Below are 26,465 nucleotides of genomic sequence, written 5' to 3'. Positions count from 1 at the left end.
TGTTCAATATTTTGCATGAAATAACAGTACAGTGCATGGTTAGAGAACAGAGAAACCGAAGACTCAAAACAAAACATAAAAAGAAAAGGCAAATTTTATAAATTCTATTTTACTTTGCAACGTCAGTAACTCGAGGTTCCTGGAGAGACATGCAGGTCAGGTGGCCTGGGTCCTGGGACCAGCTGCATCCCTACCTTCTTCATGACCTTGGGCAGTCATTGAGTTAATGGGCTCAAATTCTTCTGCAGAATTCTTTTGAATTTTGTGGTCAGATGTATGTTATTACACTGAACTCTGAAGTTCGAGAACTTCCACAGAAATAGACTTTAAGGAGAGGAGGCAGGGAAAAGCAGAGGAGAAAAAGTTGGAGGAGTGATATGGTCGTAGATGGTGTTTCAAGGTATCCACTTTGTAATAATCGCCCCACCATCCCTGCATGGTCAAGACCTCCTGTCCTCAGCTACCCTGCAAAGTGAGCAGGCATGCTGATCTTGGCAAGGATGTGATGCGATGTGGAGAGAGGAATTCATTCTTCCACTTTGTAAATTTTCTTTTTAGTTTGAAAAGACTTCCTCCGCCTCCCTCAGGAAAAGGGTGCATTTTCTGGAGGAAGAAATTATTGTTCATTGAAAACAAAACAGATTGGCAAGGATCTGATTAGTGACTTCAGTTTTCAGGTTGCAGGAAAGGCAGAGGAGGAGCTAGAAGCCACAAAAGTGGAAATGAGTGGAACAGAAGCTCCGTTTGGTTGTTAAAGTCATTTCTGGAGATAGCAGCTACTCTAAGAGCTGTGAACTTTCTTTCTAAAGGACAAAAAATTCTCCAGAAAAATCTAGAATTTGGAGAATATATATTTTTATAGTTTTTTATTTGAGTTCATAATAGTTTATTTACATCATTGTGAAATTTCACTTGCAAATTATTTCTTGTCTGTCACCGCATAAGTGCTCCCCTTCACCCCCTGTGCCCACCCCCCGCCCCTTCCCCTGGTATCCACTGAACTGTTTTCTTTGTAAGAATTTGGAAAATATTTTTGTGTCTGGTCATGATGTAACCTTTTGTATTAAGCATGAACATTCAGAATAATTATAGACCAAACGCATGTTTTTCGTTTAAGTCGTTAATTTATCTTTGCCTGTTGATTGATTCAACAAACACAGACCGTCTTTATGTGACAGGCGTTGTTTTAGGTGCTACAAATTAAAAAATTAGTAAAGTGTCAAGATCTTCACAATAAAAAGCCGAAGTACCAAAAGAGAACTATATAATCTAAAATGCTTTGGGAGGTATAAAGAAATAAGAACACAGGGTTTTCATAAAGTAACACATGGTAACAGTAACAGCACCGAGCAAGATCAACCTGGTTTATCCACTGATTACCTAGACACCTTACACACTCGATCTAATTTAAGGCTCACAACCACTGTACAAAAGAGTTAACAGGATTGGCTCTGTTCTACAGATGTGGGTTGTCACGAGTCCAGCAAACGAAAAGTGACTTCCTCAAAGCACACAGCTGTCAGTGGCAGAGCAAGATTCTAGTCCACCATTATTATTAGGTAGATTTTACAAGGAACAATGTTTTCTTCGATTCACCACCCTGAAGTTTAAAATGATTTCTCAATAACAAGCAAATTAACGCATATACCAGGATATGTTTCTTAATGTTCAAAGCAGATCTATTTGATGCAATTTTTAGTTGATTGCCTCTTTTATGTCGTATATTGAGTCATATGTAAATTATAAGTAATTGATAATTTTAAAACCAACTGCACAGGGCTGAAGATTAAGCAGTTTATTAGCATAAAAGCTTGTCCTGTGTTCTTTTCTTTGGTCTCTTTTTTAACACCTTATCTTTAGAATTACTTGGTTGTACTTAAGACATATAAGCAATAGGAGGGGAAAAAATCATATAATTCTATTATTATCTCATATAAGACATATGTAGAAGGCAGAAGTTCTTTCCAACCTCTGTTTATTGTAATCAATTTGTTGTTAAATTTCCCCTTGTTGTAGAATACTATAGGTATGTAACTAAGGGCAGAATTTATTCTCTCATATTAATATTTTTTAAAACTTCATTTACATTCAGAAATACAAATGTTGAAAATTTTAATTGAATGCAAACTTTTCTTTCTTTCTTTCTTTTTTTGCTGAGGAAGATTCACCCTGAGCTAACATCTGTTGCCAATCTTCCTCTTTTTGCTTGAGGAAGATTTGCCCTGAACTGACATCTGTACCAGTCTTCCTCTATTTTTTATGTGGGTTGCTGTCACAGTATGGCTGCTGACAAGTGGTATAGGTCTGCGCTCGGGGTTCCAAAGTCAGGCCACCAAAGTGGAGCACGCCAAACTTAATCACTAGGCCACGGGGCTGGTCCCCAATTTTTTTTTTTTTAACAAATGCTAGAGTGATTCCCTGTTAGAAATATTGATAGCTGACTTTTGTTTTTCTAAATCATGACCGTATCATCAGTTAATATAAAATATAAGTTATTTGTGTGGGAAAATGTGATTTCTATAAAAGAGTACAAGTTGTTTACTGTTAAACCTGAGGAAGATATTTTTGACTAGAGGGATGTAAATGTTTTAAGAGGTTCATTGAAAGGGCATTTTAATGATTAACACTAACTGTGCTGCACCAGTAACATTTAATACCTTATTTAAATCAAGATTTCTTCTGTTTTAGTTTTCCATTAATTTTGATATTTTAAAACTCTGTACAAATCAGGCTATACCCCAAACGGCAACACCAAACTAAAGTGAATTATTGTTTGTGTGTTTCAATCATTTCTTTTATTTATGTGTTTAGTGAGTCAGAAGAATTTGATGTATTTCAGAATTAGCATAGAATTATTGACTTTTCCCTGGAAGGCTGGTTGCCTTTTGCAAGCCTAAGGGACGAGTGGGACCTGGAGTCCAGCTCATGTTTTCCTTGCCGAGTCTTGGGATGAGGCTGTGTCTGTCCAGAGTTTGGACAAAGTTTTACCAATCTGGCTAAGTCACAAAAAGTTGTTTGTTTTTTTCCAGTTTATGCAAAGGTGCATGTAGGTTAATAGCAACTTTGAGTCTAAGGAAAATAAAAATGGTAAGGTCCTAGGCCTCAATTTCTTGAGGATTTGTGGTGTGTGCACATGTGTGTGTGTGTACAGGCACACATATGTGTTTAGGGAGACACTGCAGGAGGAGATGAGCAACTTTATACAAAGGGAAATTTGGAAAGTCTTAATGAATAAAGGCATATTATTACATTAGAGATACTGTTCATATCTGATTGTATTTTTCAGGAAAGGACTGTCAGAAGGATCTGGAAAGCACAGTTTTGCTGTGAAAAGCAAAGATTCTCTGCCTACACGTTTTACAAGAAATGTGCAGAAAGCCATTGATAAATATACCTGGTGAGAATTAACCTGTGAAATGCTTCTGCTTTAAAATCAGAGGATGCCTGTAAGAGAGACGGGAAGCAAAGTCAGTGATTGGCTGTGAGTTTCTAGCAGGGAAAAAGCAGTTTTATATTTAGCTTAGTGAAATGTTACACTGCATAAATATTTTAAAATCTGTGTACTGTGAAACTGACAAATCTATTTAAAGAAAGAAAGAGGAAGTCAGCTCAGAGAAGTAAAGCTGCTTGCCAGTATAGCCCCTTCCCTGGGAATGTTATTTATCTTACTCACGTTTGTTCCTGCAGTGACTCCCTGTCATCGTTTTCATCCAGTGGAAGTACCTCTCGCCCAGAAGCCCACAGCTCTTGGTCTGAGTCTGAGACACAGAGTTCTACCACTGGCCTATCTACCGAGCGGAGTTCCATTTACTCTTGGAGAGATGATGTATGTCTCAGAATATTTTGGATAATCCTATGATTCCAATTTATAATGAAGGATTGCTTTCTTACTTTTAAAAAAAAATCTTTTTTCCTAATTTTAAAGTCATTACCTAATACACACATGTATATACATACATATCAAAGTATTTACATGGCACATGTAAAGACTTAAAAATACAGAAAATATGAGGAAAAAAAAAATCACTCATGGGGCCAGCCCAGTGGTGCAGTGGTTAAGTGCGCACGTTCCACTTCAGCCACCCAGGGTTCCCCAGTTCGGATCCCAGGTGTGGACATGGCACCGCTTGGCAAAAGCCATGCTGTGGTAGGCGTCCCACATATAAAGTAGAGGAAGATGGACATGGGTGTTAGCTCAGGGCCAGTCTTCCTCAGCGAAAGAGGAGGATTGGCAGCAGTTAGCTCAGGGCTAATCTTCCTAAAAAGAAAAAAAAAAAATCACTCATAATCTCATAACGTAGAGTCTTAAATATTGATAGTTTTGTTTTTTCCAATCCTCCCCCTCTGTTTGTTATATATCATATCCGTGGCTAGAAATTCAGGATGGACTCTGACAATTAGGAACTTGAATAAGAGAAAAACTGGGAACGTAAAAATTGTAAAAAATCACCATGATTAGGGCCAGCCCCAGTGGCCTGGTGGTTAAGTTCTTCTCACTTCACTTCAGCAATCTGGGCCAGGTTTCCTGGCACTGACCTACACCACTTGTCTGTCAGTGGCCATGCTGTGGTGGCAGCCCACATACAAAAAGAGGAGGATTGGCAGCAGATGTTAGCTCAGGGTAAATCTTTCTCAGCAAAACAAAACAAAACAAAACAAAACCAAAATCATCATGATTAAGGAATTTTTCCCCAATATTCTAAGTCAGATATTTTACTTTCGCCTTCTAACTTTGGTGGACGCTATTAACTTTAACCCTATTTTTCTCCTTTTTGGAGGTGGGATTTCAGCAGGGTGAGCTTTTTGTCTACAGTTCAGGCTTTTCTTTGGCACTCTGCCCATCAGAGGGCGGCCTTTTGTGAAGCCTCGGTGGCTGGGGAGAACCCTCCACTCCAGTGCCTTCGGGGTCCTGACCCCGCTTTTTTCTTGTTTGAGTTCTGGTTTTCTTTAGCAGCAGCTCCCCACTTCTGACACTCGCGTGGATCCACTTCCCTGTTGGTTTCTGGGCAGTGACTCTCAAAGCTGTGGGAGGGAGAAGGGCGTGGGAGGCGAGGCTGGGAGGGAGTCATCTCTGAAGCGCTCAAGACTTTTGCAAACAAAGTGTGACTCTCTCACTTCTGATGACCAGTCCCCACCCTCACGCCCACTCCCTGTCCCCCCCACTCACACACCCTCCTCATTAGTCTGCAGATGGCGAGTCATCGGCCAGCCAGGACTGTCCGAGCTCTGGGATTCCTTCAGTACACTCCTCATGTCACTATCCAGAGAGGCTCTTACGACTTCCATTTGGACAATTTAAATTACTCCAGACCCTACAACTGATTTTCACTGAAAAACTTTTATTTACTGTTTGAGAGGTAATATTTGCAAAAGCAACAGAATGCAAAAGAGAGGAAATTGAAAGTAAGCCCCCTTTTACGCCCCAGCCCCCAAATCCCTTACTAGGACAAATATTATTCTTGGTTTGCTGCTGATTTGCATTTTAAAAGAGAGAATTCAACGCCTCTGCACTCCACAAATGCAGTTTATTATCAGTTTGAAGGAAGAAGTAACGCGGAGAATATTGTAGAAGTCTATGAAAATCCATCTGAATTGACCCTTTGGATCAGCTGTGTCAGACTGAACATGCACTTTGTTGGTCTGAGTTGTGAGTTAGATTTCAAGTTCACACACCCAAGAAAGGAAATATAACCAGTGCCCTTGCCTTGGAGGCTGCCTGTGCGGTGTTGGTCCTCCCAGAGTAATGTTTGCGTGCTCCTCATTGGCTCTGAGGGCCGTAGGGCGGTTCTTCCAACCGTGGAGAACATACGTGCTGAAAGGTTTTCTCACCCACAACTCACCGCGGTGCCAGTCCAAGAACTCCTAAGACCAGACAGGAAAAATTAATACTCTGGTTTCACCCTAATAACCGTGCCTCTTAGGATAACAAGATTTTTTTTTTTGCTTCATTGATTAAAAGAAGGTGAATGACCTTTTCTATAAGAGTAGTTTTCTTTTTCAGTGGTATCATCATCATCCAAAAAAAATAGCTTGTATTTTGCAGATGTGCTTAGATGTGTCACACCAAATTATATGAGGAACTTATGTTGGTGTACATTTATGTGTATGTGTGTGTGTGCATAGATTTATAGGTGTGTGTGTTCTAGTTTCTATATGAAGGTTTGTGTCAATATGTATACTCATATCTGCGTCTATATCTATGCAAAATCTCAAGTCTCATAACTCATGTAGTAGAAATTATCTCTATTTAACAGTTAAAGAAACTGAGGCTCAGCATGGGATGTAACTTATTAGAAGACTAAAAATCAGAGCACCAATATGTCTGACTGCAAAGTCTTCATTCTTGTTATCGTCATACTCCCTCCTATGTATTCGGTACTTTAAGTTTGTAAGTATCATTGATTATGAAGCCCATATTCCTACAGCTTTTTGTCTTGTAACTAAACGTGCATTTCTTTTTTAGGAGTTTGACAAAGCCAACGCACAGAAAGTACAGCAGTTATTCTGGGAGGTCGAGGAAATGTTATTTGAAGGGAAAGTGAGCCCTCAGACTCAGAATCTCCTGGCTGAATGCAGCGAGTGGGCACGAAGGTCCCTCCATCTCAGGTAGGGAAGTTGTTCATAGGAATTCTCTGGAGTGGCTTGCGGCGTTGCCCCCTCCTGACTTAATACAACGAGTCCATTTTGACTGAGAGCATTGCCCAGTCCAAATATGGATCCAGAACACGTGTCCTTTTTGAGAAATCGTATCCTTTGACATGGTATCTGAGAAAATATCGAGACATTCCAATACTAGAGTGCATTTTAATTTGTGAGAAGCAAATCTCACTCATTCTCGCAAAGGCATTACATATGTCACAAATGCAAGAAGGGTGGAAATAATCCATGAGCTTCCCATTCGCTAGTATGTGAGCACATGTATCTGTCGTCAGTGCTGAGAACCGTGCGGGGTGGGGGGGGAGGGGAGGGGAACAGGGTAACTATTTGCCGAATGATCAGATAGAGGAATCTTACCATTTCACCCAGACTCCTTATGTAGGAAGGACCATTGGTTTTTTTTATGTCAAAGATGAAGAATATAGATTGGTTATAAAGGCAAGCTTTTCTTCCTTCAATCACTCAGCCAGACCTACTTAGGGGAAAAAATCCATCTCAGTTATCTGAAGTCCCTCTATATTATATCTGGGGAGAATAAACTAGAAAACTCATACAAATGTCAATGCATCTTCTGGTTACCTCATCTAGGTAACTTTTTAAGAAAAATCTTAACTAAGTAGGGTTTGAATTTTTATTTTCAGTCCTTCACAAGCCCCTTGCTTTAAAGAGTATAATATGGGGGCCAGCCCCAAGGCTGAGTGGTTAGGTTCTCACGCTCCGCTTTGGCAGCCTGGGGTTGGCCAGTTCGGATCCTGGGTGAGGACCCAAACAAGCCATGCTGTGGCGGCATACCACATAGAAGAACTAGAATGACTTACAACTAGGATATATAACTTTGTACTGGGGCTTTGGGGATAAAAAGAAAAAAAGAGGAAGATTGGCAACAGATGTTAGCTCAGGGACAATCTTCCTCAACAACAACAACAAAGAAACAAAAAGAAAAAAGAAACCCATCAACATCACCTTAAAAAAATAAATAAACAAAGAGCATAATATGTCCACTAGATATTAATCGTGGATGCTTACTTTTCTAGGCATGCTGCGCTTACTGAAAACAGGAGCCCAGACTGCTCCTGCCACTGTTGTCTTACATAGGGAAGACAAAAATGAAGGAGGGGAGGGTAGAAAAAAAAAGACTGCAAGGAACAGAAGCCAAATATATATTTATGTAGTTTTATTTATTATATATATGTATCAGTTGACATTTATAGAGAACTTCTGTGTGCCTGGCGTTACTATAGATGTTCGAATCAACATGTTATCTCTAAGCCATTCGTCAGTACACCAAGGTAACTATGATTATTCTATCTTGCGTACAAAATCAAACAAATGGAATCAGTGGCTTTGAGAGCCAGAGAACTTTGCCTCAAGCCTCTGCATCAGTGGCAAGAACAGTCTGTCCTCTGCCTCAAGGCCTCTGTTTTTTCTGTGACACCATTATGCTTCTCATGTACAATATGTACCTTATTCCTTCATAGGTGCTCCTTCAAAATATTATTTTATCCGATTTTTAAGATTGCAAAACATTTTTCCCTTTTCCAATAAAAATATTAGGAGTTTCCTAATTTTTTTTTTTTTTTTTTTTTTACCTTGCAGAGTATTAGGAAGACAGCTCATCCTGCCAACTGATGAAGGCTTCCAACATTTCCAGGGCAGCGAGCCTGGTTCTGTAGTCCACAAACCCTTCTTTGATGCCTGTGAACGCAACAGCAACATCAGAGAGTATGTTTCTACAAGATACTTTTGAAAAGTATTTTTAATTGCATTTTAGTTATTCTTTTTCCTGTCTATCTCAGCCATGAGCCTTGGCTCCATCACTTTGGGAGTTTAGAGCTCAATGAAGGGCAGGTACACAGCATTTTTTTCCCAGGATGCTTCTGATTCTAAATTGATGATGATGACTGTTTGTGTGTGTGTGTAACACAGATATCAAGGGAGTTAACTTTTGAACTCTGTTTCAAAGACTCTGAAAGGTGGGTGAGAAGCAAAATCAAAAACTGCCTTATTGTGATGGATCCTAAGCCCCAAGGCAGTAGCAGAAGAAATAAAGCTCTCTCCTGTTTTCTTTTGCTCACGAACAGATTTTGGTAAAATCTCTATGCCATTCACACATTTTTGGGACTGTGCCGTGCCATGCCTTCATTTCAACCAAGAGGATGCAAACTCCTAGAATAACTTAGGCTTTTAAGAAGTCCTTGAAACTTTTAATGATGCCTGTGTAAAAATGTTGCTTTTAGGGATATGACTTTTGTCCAATGTAATGTTTAGTGATTTTTAAAATTTGGGGCTCTGTGCTTTATGGCTATTGGAAAGATCCTCCATGATCACACAAACATCGTATTTTTGACGTTCTACCAGCTCTCAGAGACAGTCTGCTTCTCTCCATAGGTTGTGCATCTCTGGCTCTCAGATACTCCCAGTAGCACCCTCGGCCCCTCCCCTGCCGGGCCCTGGTTGCACAGGGGTTGCTCACCTTCCAGCGTGTTCATCCCTCGAAGAAGAGGTTTATGATGTGGATGGAAAGATTGAAGAGTATTTCGCTTTTGACAGAAGAGAAGAGTAAATAGAATTTTCTTTGACATTGATGTAATAGTATAATAATATTAACTTGGTTGGCATGTATTTTGATTATATGCTCACTTAATGTTTGGTGTATTTTTCACTTATCCAAAGATTTTCCATGCTTTTGAGAGCAATGTGCTTCCAAAAGTTTTTAGATTCCTAGCAGGAAGTGTATGTGCTAGAGCCACGCTTCCCTTTCTTTTTGACAACATGGTGCACACCGAAAACAATAATTGTGTACAGCATGCTGGTGAAAGTGGACAAGGCTGCTGGTGGCCTTCATGCCCATGGGGGCTTCTGGTATCCTGTACCTGACTGACCAGAAGGGCAAAGGGGAAGGTTCAGTCTCTGCACTAAACGCATATTTGGTTCTTAAACAAAAGCTACAAATATAATAAAAATTTGCCTCCTGATTGAAAGTTGGTACGTTAAAAAGTGTGCTGTTTAAACAAGAGAATGCTGTGTTTATTTACATATGTATAATGTACATAGATGCATGCATGTTAGATAGATAGCATTATTTTAACTGTGACCGTTGACACTTGTAGTAATTAGAGTGGGTTTTATCCTTAGTGACGACGAATGCCTTGAACCAAAATCAGCTCGGCATCGTAGGACGTGGCGTAAACATGGACTTCCTCCCGTTTCCCCTCATGACTGCATCAAAGATGCGGTGGCTGCAGAAGTGTTTGATGACGTCTGGACAAATGTGGTAGAAATATTGGAAGAGCTGATTAGAAAAAACTGGGAAATTACACTCACAGGTACTTATTTCTAGAATTTGGCCTAATGAAAAAGGAAAAAAAGACCCCTGTTCCTTAGCTGTGTGTCCCGCTCCCCAGCTTGGCCACACCTAGGACATGATTGGGGTGAGAAGGGAAGTGGGTTTTCTGCCTTTGTTCACAAGTGATCTTTAGTCACTTCAAAAAGGGCATTATTGAGGCAGCCCTGATGGCCTAGTGGTTAAAGTTTGGTGTGCTCCACTTTGGTGGCCCAGGTGCAGTTCCCGGGTGTGGAACCACACCACCTGTCTGTCAGTAGCCATGCTGTGGGAGTGGCTTACATAGGACAACTAGAAATACTTTCAACTAAGATATACAACTTTGTACTGGGACTCTGGGGAGGGGAAAAAAAAAGGAGAGGAAGACTGGCAAGAGATATTAGCTCAGGGTGGATCTTTCCCAGCAAAAAAACAAAAAAGAAAATGGACATTATTGCTGTTTGAATGATAAAAATAATATATATGCACTCAGGGAAAAAAACACAGAAATAGACAAGAAAGAGGCTAGAGGTCATTCTTGTGTGTGTGGTAAAAAAACTCACCTAACTATTCTCTAATAATGGGATACTGGTTTTTAATTGTTTATGACATTACTTGTAAAGTAAAATTTAAACAGTTAATTTAACAGTCCCTACATTTAACCATATAAAATATTTTCTAAACCACTTGAAATTGAGCAGAAACAAATCATAGAAATGTCAGTGGTGGACGTTAATGACTAGCATTATGTAATCAATTTGTACAATAGGGTAATGATCATGTTAATGTCAATATTTTCCTTTTTCCAACCAAAGGGATTAGTTGGGATATTATAAACTACTGAGAATCTTTCTTGCTCCAGTTTATAATCCCTATATTTCCACCTACCACTGAAATGATAGGCATTTCATAATGTGTGTGTGGAGAAGTGTGACATGGCTCTGTGTCATCCCTGCCCTCTACAGCAAGGTTCAGTGGTCATAACAGACTCGTGGTAACTCAAGAACAAGTATTCTGTTTGTCTTTTTTTTTTTGTGAGGAAGATTGGCCCTGAGCTAACATCTGTTGCCAAGCTTCCTCGTTTTGCCTGAGGAAGATTGTCCCTGAGCTAACATCTGTGCCAATCTTCCTCTATTTTGTATGTGGGACACTGCCACATCATGGCTTGATGAGTGATGTATAGGTCTGTGCTCAGGATCGGAACCTGCGACCTCCAGGTCACCGAAGCAGAGTGCACAAACTTGACCACTACACCACTGAACTGGCCCTTCTTTTTTTTTTTTTTTCCTTTTTTACATGAGCCACCGCCACAGCATGGCTGCTAACAGACGAGTGGTGTAGGTCCATGCCCGGGAACGAAACCTGGGCTGCTGATGTGGAGCATGCCAAAGTTAACCACTAGGCAACTGGGACTGGCCCCAAATAATTCTCTTTGAATAATGAATTTTAAGTACATGTATTAGATAATATGTTTCTTAATAATATTGATTTTTCTGTTGCCACAGAAGGAAAAAAACAGAAAGAAAACTTGAAAGTAGCTGAGAATAAATCTCCACACCTACTCATATCCCGTATTAACACTGATGTATCCAGTGTCCCCCCATCCAGAAGTTCTGAAACTCGAAGTGTGTCCCTGGCTTCTCATCTTAATCCAGCTCAGGTAGATACTTTCCCACAAGTCTTTCTCTTTCCTTCAATGTTCATATCTCTGGCCTCAGTTTGTCAAGAGTGCCAGTCTATTAAAGTCTGTTAGCAAGTTATTTGGGTCTGTTTGTCAATAAGACTAAGACTTAACAATAATTATTTCATGGAGTTTAATAGAATCATCATCTTCTTTAATAGAGCAGGGACACTCAGATTTGAGATTTTTGCACCTGCTTTGAGCTGTAGAGCTGTTTCCATGTTTTTGAAGAGAGAAAAAGCTTCCTCCCAATATTTCTAGCCAATTTGAAGGTTACAGATCTTGTCCTCTCCTCCCGACAGAGTGATGAAAGAATCGACCAATGAGTATGCCTTGGGTTCATTCAACATTTATTGAGTCTGTATTAAGTGGACTGTATTAGGTGTTCTGAGGAGATACATAGTTGAACAAAGTGTAGTTCCTGACCTAGTAAAACAAGAAGTATAATACAAGTCAGATGCGATGCATTCTGTAAGCGATGTGCAAAGACAGTAATGTGGGAGAATAAAGGAGAGAATCATTCATTCTGGCTGGAGCTTGAGGCTTGAGCTCTTAGATTGGAGGTGGAATTTGAGCAGAAACGTGAACAAATGAGCAGGGCTTCCATGGGTAGGAAGTCTGCGTGGGTCATTTCAGGCCAAGAAAATGCATGGAGGCGTGAAGGCCGGGGCGTGTCTGGGGAACAGTGATTGGACTGAGGGTTAGAGGTTAGGATACTGGGACCAGCAGCGGCGTTGTGGCAAGACCAGGGCATTTAGAATCAGGAGACCTATAATGAGAATTATTTTGTCTATATCGTTTAACTTTTCTAAACTTTAGTTTCCTTATCTATAGAATGAGGAGAATAATACATTGTCCAAGGGGTTGTTGTGGAGATAACATCATCTAAGTCTGTGAGAGCTCATAACATGGAACTGGATATATACTAGGCACTCAATAAATTTTTCTCAAAATGTGTCCTTATTCAAAGATCTAGTGGAAAATGAGGCTGGAAAGGATGAGGTGTTCATGGGAGACCTTCAGTGGTGCTAAGGAGTTTGGACATGTTCTGCACAGCCTACCTTGTGTGGGGGAGCAGAGAAAAAGGATAAGACAGGATTCCTGGTCTTGAGGTCCATACACTTTCCTTGGAGGGAGTCAAGCCATGCCAAGCAATACTACACACACGAACACACACACACACGATAAGGCAATCTAGTAGATAGTAGAGTGGATGAGAGTTTGATCTCTGGGTATAGACTACAAGTTTGGAACCCGACGTCACAATTTATTAGCTCTGTCATCCTTTTTTTTTTTTTAAAGATTGGTGCCTGAGCTTACATCTGTTGCCACTCTTTTTTTTCTTTCTCCCCAAAGCCCACCAGCACATAGTTGTATATTCTAGTTGTAGGTTCCTCTGGTTGTGCTATGTGGGATGCCGCCTCAGCATGGCTTGATGAGTGGTGCGAGTTCTGCGCCCAGGAGATAAACCGGCGAAACCCTGGGCCACCAAAGCTGAGTGTGGGAACACAACCACTTGGCCATGGGGCTGGCCCAGCTCTGTGATCTTGAATCAGTTCTTTTCTCTCAAAATCTCCGTATCATTATCTATGGGATCTATGAGGTAGGAAGCTGTGAGAATTAAAAGATATAAGACATTTACTACAGTGTGTGGCATAGAGTAGGCACTCAATAAGTGTTAGCTTTTATTATCAAATACTAATTATGTATTATATTGTATTATAATTATAATTAGATGTCCTATAGCTCATAAATGCTGTGGAGTTCGAAGGAAGAATAGCACACCCTTCACAAAGTAGAGTAAGACATGAACTAAGATAATAGGCAAGACTTGTTAAGCTGAAGAAGAAAAGGGAGGATGTTCGAGGCAGCTGAGATATGCACCTGGCATATATACAATATGCAAATAAACAGCATACTGTTGCGAGATTAAAGGACACAGGCCTGAATAGGCCATGCGGTTCAGCGGGCAAGGGTTTAAAACAAAAATATCTAATAGGATTGTTCTCTTCGCTAGTGTATGGGCTTTACAGTAGGTCTTCTTTGCTTTTGCTGTTCAGAGTAGCTTTTAGAATTGCGACCAGCTTATTGTATTTTTTGGTCTCTTTAAATTGCTCTGACAGGCTCAACAGTATTTCCCCCTTTGCATATTAGAATAGGCACTATAAATCACATAAAAATGAACAGATGATGACAACATAGAAAAGAACCTTTAAGTATCAGCCAATACAAATAAACAAGAAATATGGAAATTTCAAAATCTAGTTTTTTCAGATATTTTGTTGTTTTTAAAGCTTTTTATGGTTTTAAAAAAATTTTTTACAGCTGTTTTGTTGTTTTCATTTGGATAAATGTTAAAAGAAAATGAATGGACAGCAAAGTTAAAAGTAAAAATAAAATTCTAATAGAGCCCACTTTGAAACAGTCAAAGCGTTCTAGTGGTAATTATAATATGTCTTAATTTATTCCTCTAACACTTCTTTTTATGTATATTCAATATGGGGAAGATGTGATTGGGGTTGCTACATCTGTTCTTGAACTAGAATAGAATTCTAGTGTTAACATCCTGCTTGCCTGAATCTAAATATTATTTTATTTATTTATTAATTTATATTGAAAGATAACATTTATTTTAGTTAATTAATTAATTAATTAGTTTTGCTTAAGGAAGATGATCCCTGTGCTAACATCTGTGCCAATCTTCCTCTATTTTGTGTGTTGTTTTATTTTTATTTATTTATTGTTATTGAGGTCACAGTGGTTTATAACATATAAATTTCAGGAGTACATCATTGTATTTCTACTCTCTATAGACTACATCGTGTTCACCACCAAAAGTCTAGTTGCCTAAATATTATTTTAAATCCTAGTTGGTCATATTGTGGGACTGAAGAGGGAATTAATAATTGCTTAGCCCTTACTTCATGCTTTTGCAAATGTTATCTGATTTAATTCTCACTATAACTCTATGAAGTAGGTATCATTATCCCCAGCTTAAAGATTAGGAAATTAAAACTCTAAGAACAATGTAGTCTTTCCAAGGTCACCAACCAGGAAGCAGTTAGAACTGGGAGGCAAAGGTAAGCCTTTGAGATCTGTGCTTGGGTATGTTCCCAGGCTGTCCTGCTCTCCTGGGCAGCTCCCTGGGGCAAGCTGAGGAGGATGAGGGTAGGAGAAGAGGTCCAAGGCAAGCAGACCAGTTAGGAGCTGCGACACCTTTTCTTTCCTTCTCCAAGATCTGCTGTCTTCCTCCCCTTGGTGTGCCCTGGACGCTGATACGCACTGACTGCAGCTGAGGGCTCCCTCGCCTGCAGCTTCCGGGAGCTCAGAGCGCGGGAGGAGAGTGGGGTTTTGCTTTGTTTTCTCCTGGCCTCTCTACCAGGTCACAGTGCATTGGTGACATTTCTCCATGCAGCCACCCTTTCCAGATTCCAGGAAACTCTCCCTCACTTCTTGTTCTTCTGGGCCTTGGTGTGGCTGTGTGTCCCACTGTTATAAGCCTTGGGGGAATCAAGCTATTCCTTGTTAAACTCTCTTTCCACATCGTGTAAAATATGGCCCCTTTATTAAATTTTCCTCAGATTAGTCAGTTTGGGGGCAAGATTTGTTTCCTGCTGATTCCTCACAGGCATCAGTAATTACAATGACACTGGATGCTTTTCCATTTTTATTGTTTTTGCTTTTCTCAGATTCATCGCTTCTCCAGCAACTTTTATAGTGATTTGAATGGTGTGATGACAATTCAAGCAAAACCGCTTCAGCAGAGACCTACCTATTTTGCAGATAAAACACAGTACGTATGATGTGGGCTCGGCAAGCCAAGGAGTCGAAAGAAAGATTTCTTAGACTCTCAAGGTCCGGCAGTAGTGCTCTTTTATTCAGAGAATAGCATGGAGTAGCATGGGGACAGGACCCATGGGGAGTGAAGAGCTGCAGCACCGGGACGGGACCCATGGACAGGGAAGAGCTACACTGGGTTGAGGGCAGGGCTAAATTTATAAGGCATAGGTATGTGAGTTATTTCTTTACAAGACAAAGGAAAGATCATGTAAAAAAAGTTGTTAAAATGGTATCAGTGCAGGTTGGGGTCTGGTTATCAGGTGGTCTTATAACTTTGGACACGAATCAGTTCGGATCAGGTCAGGACATCTTATATTTCCCAGAGGATGATATAGATCGGTATGTAGGGCAGGACACTTTCGGCTTCTCTCCCTGGGGCAGCCTTGATCATCATCACGTATAAGAAATAACTCCCCAGCCTCTTTCCTATGCTGGACACACTGGAGCACTGAAGACCACAGAGGACATGAGATAATGAGAATCCCATTTAATCCCACGATCCAGGTGTGCCTGGATCCAGCCACCGTGTAAGAATAAAAACACACTGTTCTGATATCAACCACACAACAGTTACTATTAGGTTGGAGCAGATAAGAAAGGGGGAATGTAGCTGGGAATTCTTAATCTTGTGTGCTATGCTATTTGATTACAAATAGTGAGAAACTTAGATCATTTTTCCAGTGGATGATTCTTCATTGACATTGAAATTGGATTGGAAATGAGAATCTGTCCATTCATTCAACAAATACTTAGGACTGTTTTCTATGGTACCAGGCACTGTCCGAGACTAGGCCTAGTAATGGGCAAATATATATGTGTGCTGTTCTCGCAGTGCTTACATCTGAGTAATTAATTTGATTTGCCTCCCCCAGGAATGAGCAAGAGGACAAATCATTGGGTGTAGGAGCCAGCGCTCTTTCCTCCGCACGGTATCGTCTGGGACGAATCTCAGATAGTCGTGGGCTACAGAGTTCTGCAAAGAAAACGCCGACACATAGGAGGCTGCCTTCTCTTACTTCCGACTCGCAGAGAATGAAAACCCCCAATGTGTGCAGTGAGGAAGTTCTTAGGGGAACAAAACTGTAAGTCTTGTTTCCTTCACGGTAAACCAAAGGCCACGGAGGACAGAGACACTTGTCAAATAGGGCTTATGGTTTATTCCAGACAAAGCATCCTCTGTCACATTTTATGTGGACACTTTTCTAAATAGTTCATCAACTTGAGTATTTACCAGGAGTTCGTTCCAGGAGTATACTTAGCTGCATACCAGAATGTAAAGTCAGGCAGTGCGTCCCATGGCACAGGCAGTGAGGCAAAATGAAACTAATAGTGACATGATCTTGGATGGCCTTCAGTGGCCTTGTCTGTAAAACTAATAATTCACTAATGCTTTTAAATTGCATGATTAATACTTTTATTGTGAGGTTTAATTAATTAATATATGTAAAATGCTTTAAAATAAAAGGAGTGTATGCTGACTAGTTTTTATCTCTAAGGATGTGTTTCCCTCTATATAGGGAGTTTCAGAAAAGCTTTTGACCTTAGGGACCAACATCAAATCATCGCCTTATTAGAAAGGAATCTGTGTCTTCCTTTATCATGGAATTACAAGGGAGCTTTCCAGCTTTCTCACCTACTCAAGTGTCAGCCCATACTTAGGTTAATAGCAGCTAGTGTTTTTTGATTGCTTTCTGTGTTACCAGCAACAGGTAAATGAATCACATTTATTATTTATTCCCTACCACAAACTTTTTGAGTGGGTACTCATATTATCCCAAATCGAAAATGAGGAAACAGAGGCTGTTTCTTTAGTTGAATAACTTGCCAAAGATCATCCCACCAGGGGTGGCCAAGCTGGGACACCCCCACAGCACTGTCTAGTTTTGGAGGTCATCCCCTGGACCACTGAGCCACGGGTTCTCTGCAGCAAGGGAGGGAGTTACAGAGTGGTCCCCCGGAAGGGGTGGCAGGTGAAAGCAGGTGCCAGTACTTAACCAACAACTGGCTGCGTTACATGGCACCACTTCCAGCTTTTTGATAGTAATGTTTCCTTCACAATTTGGAACTGATATTTCCAGCTTTGTTTGGATCTGCTCTGCTAATTCTTTCAAGGTCTCCCTCCTTCCTCTCGCTGTGGCCACCTGGGACCCCTTCCTCACCCCATGCCCATGTCAACAGCACATCACTGGCTCCCTCTTCCTCCCGGTCCACCTGGGCTCCGCTCTCAGGCTTTTGTCGAAAACCTTTTCTCTTTCCTATTGAAATAAATTCAGACGCCTCCACTGTACATTCCCTTCTTGTGCTGGCCCCTCCCTATCTGTAGACCTGTGTTTTCCAACATTTTTGGTTTGATTTCCATGCTAAGGAGCCCATTTAGAGTATCTTTTCTAATTCCTCCTCCACCTGTGGAATTTTTTTTGTTTTTTTTGAGGAAGATTAGCCCTGAGCTAACATCTGCTGCCACTGTCCTCTTTTTGCTGAGGAAGACTGGCCCTGAGCTAACATCTGTGCCCATCTTCCTCTACTTTATATATGGGATGCCTACCACAGCATGGCATGCCAAGCGGTGCCATGTCCGCACCTGGGATCCAAACCAGCAAACCCTGGGCCGCTGAAGAGGAACTTTCGAACTTAATCGTTGCACCGCTGGCCGGCCCCCCACCCGGGAATTTAATACTACAAATACACTATATATGGTTCATGTACTGTTTTTTATATCTGTGTTTTACACATACAAAGAGTAAGATATTTTTGTCCCATCGAGAACCAATATTTACCCTTTGGGGACAACATCACCCTCTTTGATGTACAAACCTCTTTCCCAGTACTTCTCATCAGTTTTTTCTTTGACCCACAAACATACCAGCCATGCGTATTCTAACTTCCATGATTTTGTTCATGATCTTTCACTTTTATTGAAATAACATATTTTTTCTAATTATCGAAATACTGCAGGTTCATTGTGGAACATTAGGACAATACCAAAAATCTGAGTAGAAATCAAAGATCGCCTGTATGCCCAACACAGAAATATAAAAATGACAACTGTTAGTAAACTTACTACCAATTTTGTCTGTAACTATATTTATTCCTTTCTTTCCATTATCTTTTTTCTAATACTGTTATCTCGCTATTGTATAATGTGGCACTTTTTCACCTACTTTTTTCACTTAACATTATTCACATTTCCCATATTTTTAAATATTTTTGAAAGCATGATTTTAATGAGTGAAAAATAATCATGTGGTTATGTATGTGATAATTTATCAAGTATTTCCCTATTACTGAAACTTTTCATTTCGTCTATATTTTCACTGTTGTAATCTGCAGCGAACATCTTTTTATATAAATCTTAATAAGGATGTCTTTAAATTGTTTCTTGATGGTGCAGGCTACCAGGTCAAAAGTTATGGTTGTTTTTAAGGCTCTTGAAATTTTTTTTTTTAAAGATTTTATTTTTTTCCTTTTTCTCCCCAAAGCCCCCGATACATAGTTGTATATTCTTCGTTGTGGGTCCTTCTACTTGCGGCATGTGGGATGCTGCCTCAGCGTGGTTTGATGAGCAGTGCCGTGTCTGCGCCCAGGATTCGAACCAATGAAACACTGGGCCGCCTGCAGCGGAGCGCGCGAACTTAACCACTCGGCCATGGGGCTAGCCCCTCTTGAAATATTTTTCCAAAGTTTTTCCTGGAATAGTTCTACCAGTTTATAGTCCCACTATAGTACAATACACAAGACGCTCTCTTTCCTGGCAGCCTCTAAACTTTGGGTTGTATGTGTATTTTAAAACTTGATAGGTGCAAAATTGTCATATTTTAACTTTCATAACTTTATTATTAGTGAATAAGTGAATTAGAATCTGTTTCTAGCATATCTATCCGTATTCTTGCGCACAAACCAGACAATTTAATTTTTCAGTGTTAATGTGTGGTAGGGAAGCTCTCCTATCATCCTTACCCTTATTTTATTAAAATTTACTCACCCATCCTGACAAATAAGTTTTACCATCTGGTCATCAAATTCCACAAGAAGAAAAAGTATCCCATTGGACTTCATAGCATTAAATCTATTAAAAATGTAAGAATAACTAACATTTTCACAATTTTTAGTTGTCCCATCAGAGAACATATTTTGCCCCCCCTTTTTGTGACATATCTCTTTTTTGTGACCTTACATAAAGTTTTGTAGTTTTTCTCATAGAAGCCCTGCACTTTTATAATTAATATTATCCTTCATGATTGTTCCACTCCCTAAATTTCTACAGTCCTTATATTCAGAATCATAGACCATAGCACTTCATTATACAAACTGCATTGCGTTGTACTCTACTGCATGTGTTTTCAATTACTTATAAGCTCCTTAAGGGAAGGAAATAGCTCTTCGATTGTTTCTGTGTTCTGCACAGTGGCTGGCATAGTGCAGCACTCAGGAAATACAGGCTGACAGTCAGTGCTAAACAAGAAGGCGACTGGAGCTAGTGGTCCACTCTGGCTCACATTTGTCTTCCTGAAGCTCAGGTCATTCTACTTGGCGTTTCTTTGGGAAGGGAGAATGTGCTTAATGGCTCAGATCAGGAACTTCATCTAGGGTCTATCCCTCACTCTCTTTGCACCCGGATGCTAAGTGACGTGTTGTTGTGTTTACAGGCAAGCCGGCATAGACCGCCTGTCCTCCCCACCAGTTCAAACCTCGCGGAGCAGGTTACCCCCAATAGGCTCGGAGGCTGGTGAGCAGAGCGCGGCAGTTCCCGGATCTCGCCCAGTTTCTGTAAGACAGATTTCATTATATTTAAGAGCGCCATTTAGATAGTCTGTTGGGAAACAAACAAACAAACAAAATATAATTTTGATGCTTCCAAATGAACTCAGTACCATAAATTATCTCCATAATCTGCTTCCTGAAAGTAAATGGCTTGTGAGAATTTACACGTGGTAGGGGGGTTTATTCACTATTTTGTGAAATAAACACGTGCCTTGAAATAAATCAGAAAGTCTGGGTATCAAGGAAATATCTGATGGTCAGAAGGTATAGAGAAGAAAATAGCATGAAGGCTAGGTGGGGAGACAGGCAGATCTGTGTTTGAATCCTGCCACACAAGCTCTCTGTACAATTTGGAGCAAATTAATCTCCCTGATCCATACTTTTCTCATCTACAGAAGAGCAATAATGATTCCTACCTCAAAGAAATGTTGTAAGGACTCAATGAATTTATAGATGTTGAATAATGCCTGGCATAAATTAAGAACTCTCCCATTCCCAGAAGGCAAGAGTTGTAAAACTTTAATATTTATCCTAAGAATGTTGTGGCTTAGAGTGAAATCATAAAAGAAGGCAAATATCACATTAAAAAAGTCTGAAGCTTCTCAAATACAGAATTACATTTCTCTTATGATTTAAATTAAGAATTTTGTGTGGTTAAGTCTTTTAATTCATATTTACCTATTAGGACATGACCATTTTATCTGGTTAAATAATACAATTACATCATTAAAATATATTTTGATATTTATGCTTAGTAGACTTTATTCTTAGCAATATCTAAATAAAAGTTTTCAAATAAGCAAGTGAATGGATAAGTGAGTGAATGGTTAAAGCGTATATAGATTTCCCTTTGTCTTTTTAAGGATTGCATTTATTTTAAACAAGAACCTCTTATCCCTCCTTTAGTACAGAGGAAGGCATCCACAAAGCCGTGTGTTAAGTGCGATACCGGACAGTATAGAACGGTCGCCTCTTCGAGAAAGATCTCTGACTGTGGAACAGTTTTCAAGGCCCAGCACAACCCATACATTTCGGGTAAGTTGTCCGTTACCAATAACTTTAATTTTTAAAAATATTTGAAACCATAAAAGTGATCCCTCATTTTATTTTTCTTCTAACAGTCAGAGATGCCTCGAAAAAGTTCACTGACCGTGATGGAATTTGCTAGTCACACATGGACAGGTCAAGGTTTGACAGGTCAGTGTTCTCCATATATAAATAAAATGATGTAATATGTGACCTTTGAAGTTTCAGAAGGAGAAATTGAAGATGATCTCTATTCATAGGACTATTTTGACCATGTAAGAGGAAATACCAACTTTTTGTGGTCTATGGCCAGACCTCAAAAATCTCTATAAAGAGCAAAATTGCAAAGACAAGCATTTGCCAGCTGTTGGTTGTAAAGGGGAAAATGCCCAAACGCTCTTTATTAACTTGGCGGCTCGTTCTCATAAAAAAGGAAAATGCTGTCTTATGTCCCTTAGGAGAAATCAGTGTTGCTGTCTGCTTTGGAATTTTCATGCTTTTCTCCTAAATGAAACCCTGATCTTAGTTCTCTTTGAAGACCTAATTATAAAAATGTTTGATAAAATTAATACAGATATCCTAATTATTTTATAATTTAGAGTTTTACAGATAAATACCCATTCTCAGCCTCAGAGGCTGTTTGAAGCATAAAGTTTTTAGTCTGAATGCAGGCCAATGATGTGGTAATTTTCAAAACTGCTACCAACTCTTTTGTTCAAGGAGGCAACATAGCATTGTCATGAGTCATGTGGTGTTCCACTCTGCAATCAATTGCCTGGTTTCCTCCTGGCTCTACTATCTACTAGCTGTGCAACCTTGGGAATGCCTCAACCTCTCTGGGCCTCAGTTTCTTCTTTTATAACAAGCTGAGTGGATAAAATAACTATTGGGAGAATGTATACAGAGGACCTAGCTAGATGCCAGGCATATACTGTTGCTCAAAAATCATAAACCATTTGTATTATAGATAATCTGAAATGTAAAGGATAATTTGCTGTTTTAAGGGAAATATTTAATATATTATAATTTTAAAATAAATGTAAAATTTAAGCATTGGGACAACATAGGTTTATCACTGTTTGCATGAGCTCTTCTATAGTTCAATATCATAGTGATGTCAAAGATTCTTCAGCCTTTCGAGATTTTTCTCCAATGCTAATAGCTCTAGGCTACTGTGCCTTTTTGTTGCTTTTTTTCTTGTACGTTCCCTATCAGTGTTAGTGGTCATTGTCAATGACAACAGCTACTTCTCTAAAAGGCAGCCATGCTACATTGTCAGGTAATGCTCTTAACAGAATTGTGGCTGAGCAGGGGGAAAGTAAGCATCCAAGTTTGTTTATTAATCAATAACAAGGTAACAAGTGCTCACTCTGTACCCAGTCCCGTGCTCAAGGCTGAGATTCAAACACCAAGGATGTTTTGGTCTGTGCCTCAAGGAACATTCAGTCTAGTGGGGGAGATGGAGAGGGCTATGAGAGTGATGAGCAGGGCCACCTAGCTGGAGATGCAGGAGGGTAAAGGGGCCTCTGGAGGAGGTGGGAGCCGCAGGCATCAGGATGAACGTCACGTGGTGTGAGACAGAAGGAGTGAAGGTTGACAAATATGATTCTGCGGACGGCCAGCAGACAGTGGTCCTGAGGAGGGAATCCAAGGACTCTTGATGAATTCAGTTTTGGAGACGTTGCCTGCAGCATGCTGAGGGGAGATGGCTAATAGTTTGTTGGGCACACACAGCAGTAGAGATTAGGAGAGGGAACTGGGCTCTGAATTTGTTTTGAAATCTGCACTCTTAATTTTTTCACCAAATACTAAGTCAGTGTATTCTCTTGTCAATAACTTTGTGACAAATATTATTATTGATAGTTGGGAGCCTTTTTAATTTCTATAAAAGCCATCAAGGGTACATAAGAGAGATGTTTCTGTATTTCTAAGGATTTATTTCTTTTTCTCTGACATGCAGACATATCTCTTTCTTATTTTTGCCTTTAGGTCAAAAAGCACCAGGAACTATTAACTTAGGAACATTTGTTCTGTGGCAGAAAAAAAGGAGAAATTGAGGGGATATCACCAACAGTGGGAAGGATCTTAAGGCAGCTGACATTGCTTCTGTCCCTGTGAAGTAGCAGGTCTGGCAGAGCTCCCTGCTCAACTTCCGGGGCCTTAGGGATCCACCTTGGGATAGAAGGTTCTTGCAAACCCACCAGCTCTGGGAGAACAGGTGGCCAGCACCCAGGCTTGGTGAAGGGGGAGCATACTTCCTTCTTCTCAGGACCCAAAATGGTGGTTTTTGCATATGACTATTTCCTGGTTTGTGTAAAAGGGAAATTAAAATAATTTTTTTCTTTTTAAAAAATATCATCTGCATGGAATGTACAAAACCATTCCTTTGAGAGCTGGAATTTTTAACATTTTAAGGAGAATTACTTTACTTTTGGTTGGTGTTTCAGGTTCACAGTATCAGTCTAAATCTTTTCAGAGGACGACCTTGACTTCCAGAAAGAGATTCCAAGTGGTGTCTTGATGTTCCTTCGGCAGACCTACAACGCGGTTGGAGCACGCAAAGCCTCAGCACACCATTTATCACTTGAAAAACGGAAGAACAAGTATTATATTATGTATGTTTGTCTGACAGTCTGAGATGTTAGACGATCTGAGAGAAATGCAAACAAATGGACAACTTAATTTTGAACACTTTGCACTGTAGAGAGAATACAAGTTAAACTGACCAAGCTTCCTCTTTATGGGGACCTTTATTCCAAGAAAAGTTCTTTAGGCTTTCCTGAGAAGAATCTGATATGTGTTTATAATCCGTCATTTTATCAATTATACATAGACACACACAGAATTTGTGTATGTATTCACATACTACTTAATATATAAGAGTATATTAATCTGGGAATATGCCATTCTGTAACTTTGTGTCTTGACATATTTTTTGTGTCTCATCCTGTTATTAATTCCGTCGAAATGCTAGTCACTAATAGATATTACTCCCTTTAGAAAATAGGAAAAATCCTAGTCACTAATAGATATTACTCCCTTCTTTAAAAAATAGCGAAGTCATCTTTGGTACAATATGCCAGTTTGACTCAGATTCAGTTTGTTCTAGTCATGGTGCTGACTTTCTTAGGCCTTTTTTAAAAAGTACTTTCGTCACGAACTTCTTTGGGGAATGGCAGTGGCTAAGTTTCCCAAACCAATGTTGTTTTACTAGTTTTCATGTCAAATTCAGGCAGTCTATTTAAAAGGATCCCCAATTTATTGATTTTTCAAGCTGAATATAAACATATCTAAAATCTGTTGCATATGGTTTCATCTTGATAGTTTACAGTTGAAGTGCCCGTCCAGCGGAGGGGAAGCTTTGCAGCAGCATCTGCCTTGTTTGATCACAATCTGATCTTTGCGCAGGTGTCACCTCTGCACAAAGCCTCCCCTGATCCCTCGGTCTAGAGCAGCAGCCCTCTCCACTCTTGGTCGTCTTGCCCTGCTTTATTTTTCTTCCGAGCATGTGTCCCTATCTGACATTAATATAGGGAATGGAAGAGACAATGCAAAGAAGAAATGATCAAGCAGATGCAAGTCTCTAGGGTCATTTTTCTTTTGCTCCCTCCGCCCCATTTGTTTTCCTTTATGGTGATTTAAATCTTTAGACTCATTTTGATAATTCTCAGATCTCAAATCACCATAATTTCTTCTTTTCTCTCAGATAATTATATACATATATATATATATATATATTTTTTTTTTCTGCTGGGAAAGATTTGCTCTGAGCTAGCATCTGTTGCCAATCTTCCTCTTTCTTTTTTCCTCCCCAAAGCCCCAGTGCATGGTTGTATATTCTAGTTGTAAGTCCTTCTAGTTCTTCTATGAGAGCCATCACCACAGCATAACAACTGACAGATGAGTGGTGTGGTTCCACAACCACCAAACTGGGGCCATTGAAGCAGAAAGAGGGCTGAACTTCAACCACTAGGCCATCAGGCTGGCTCTCAGATAATTATATTTTATCAATCTAATTTTCATTAACCCAAAATAAACTTTGTATATATATATATATATATATGCATATATATATATATATATGACAAATCATACACATATATAGTAAGTTATTTTCAGACATATTTCTGGTTGTAAGAAGAGAGGATTGTTGCCTACGTATAGATGTCTGGAAATTAAAAACTATGTGGGGACTGAAATTAGTGTTGAGCTTTATCACAGAGTGACAAAACAAAAAAGACCCTAGAGGCTTGCCTCTGATTGATCATTTCTCCTTGACATTCTCTATTCCACTTTCTACAGTAATGGAATATGTTAGGGAGTAGACACAAGAATGATCACTGAATCTACACGTCTTTTGAGTGGTCACAGCTTTGTAACTCTAGCAAATATTCCTATGGCTTCATTACCCACACAAAGGAGACCAAAGCAGTTTGAGAATTTTCTAAACTATCCATAAACATTAGCTAGAGAAACTTTTGAAGAGAAACTATCAGTGTCAATCTTGCAGTTGTTAAACATGAGGAATTCCTAGACATGTGAGCAGTCTGGAGCGCCTGTTCCTGAGGGTCTCCAGTTAAGTGCTCCCTGGTCTGTAATTACTGCTAACTGTGCCCTTGCTGTCCACCCTGCTCCTGCAGAACCGTTCAGGCTATTTCACGTCAATTTCCAGGAGCCATCTAACTCCTTCCCTTATCAGCCCAGACTTCTTAGAAAGGAAAATGACTGATATACATACTAAACTAACATTAAGGTAGAGTGTCCAAGACAAATTATTTTTTTCTTAGAGAACCACTGAATGGCTTTTGTGGTAGCGTTACTTTATTTAGTTTTGGAGTTTTGCAAATAAGAATGTATTTTTTATACATATTGATAAAAATACTTTAAAACATAGAATGAAATGCGGTGATCTTGATCCATATCTTCTAAACATTTTTGATTAGAAGATAAAGTACCATTTTAGAGATAACATAAAGGTGTGGCTGTGCCACTGACTTTAAAAAGACCTGCTCAGAGCATATATTTTTATGCCTATGTTAAAGATAATATTTTATTTATAGGTAAAATGAGATGTAGAGTTAGCAAATAACGCTTTTATCAAGGACTGTGCTTTTAAAATGATTAGGTAAAAATTAAGTCAGTGTTTTCATAATGATCTACTTTGATAAATGAGACTTA

The 26,465-nt window shown here is 39.6% G+C and overlaps 1 protein-coding gene across 3 annotated transcripts in view; it reads left to right on the top strand.

Moving 5' to 3' along the window:
* Positions 1-24,201, top strand: part of FAM149A (family with sequence similarity 149 member A) — a 54,780-nt gene extending 30,579 nt beyond the window's left edge. For 2 of the 3 annotated variants that reach the window (XM_023630574.2, XM_014736613.3), the window contains exons 2-14: positions 3,287-3,397; positions 3,688-3,826; positions 6,464-6,606; positions 8,254-8,379; positions 9,046-9,216; positions 9,793-9,983; positions 11,485-11,639; positions 15,350-15,453; positions 16,373-16,582; positions 20,147-20,267; positions 21,168-21,296; positions 21,383-21,458; positions 23,735-24,201. In XM_023630574.2, the coding sequence (XP_023486342.1) occupies positions 3,287-3,397; positions 3,688-3,826; positions 6,464-6,606; positions 8,254-8,379; positions 9,046-9,216; positions 9,793-9,983; positions 11,485-11,639; positions 15,350-15,453; positions 16,373-16,582; positions 20,147-20,267; positions 21,168-21,296; positions 21,383-21,458; positions 23,735-23,808 (1,750 nt within the window). In that variant the 3' untranslated portion in view covers positions 23,809-24,201. Of the gene's footprint in view, positions 1-3,286; positions 3,482-3,687; positions 3,827-6,463; positions 6,607-8,253; positions 8,380-9,045; positions 9,217-9,792; positions 9,984-11,484; positions 11,640-15,349; positions 15,454-16,372; positions 16,583-20,146; positions 20,268-21,167; positions 21,297-21,382; positions 21,459-23,734 lie in introns of all 3 variants that reach the window. The other variant, XM_070253266.1, reaches the window with a different exon arrangement.
* The last annotated feature ends 2,264 nt before the right edge of the window (positions 24,202-26,465 follow it).

Source organism: Equus caballus, chromosome 27 (genome assembly GCF_041296265.1).
Source record: "Equus caballus isolate H_3958 breed thoroughbred chromosome 27, TB-T2T, whole genome shotgun sequence".
In the NCBI taxonomy this organism is placed as follows: domain Eukaryota; kingdom Metazoa; phylum Chordata; class Mammalia; order Perissodactyla; family Equidae; genus Equus; species Equus caballus.
Note: the sequence above shows the minus strand (reverse complement) of the source record. Positions and strands in the feature narration are given on the sequence as shown.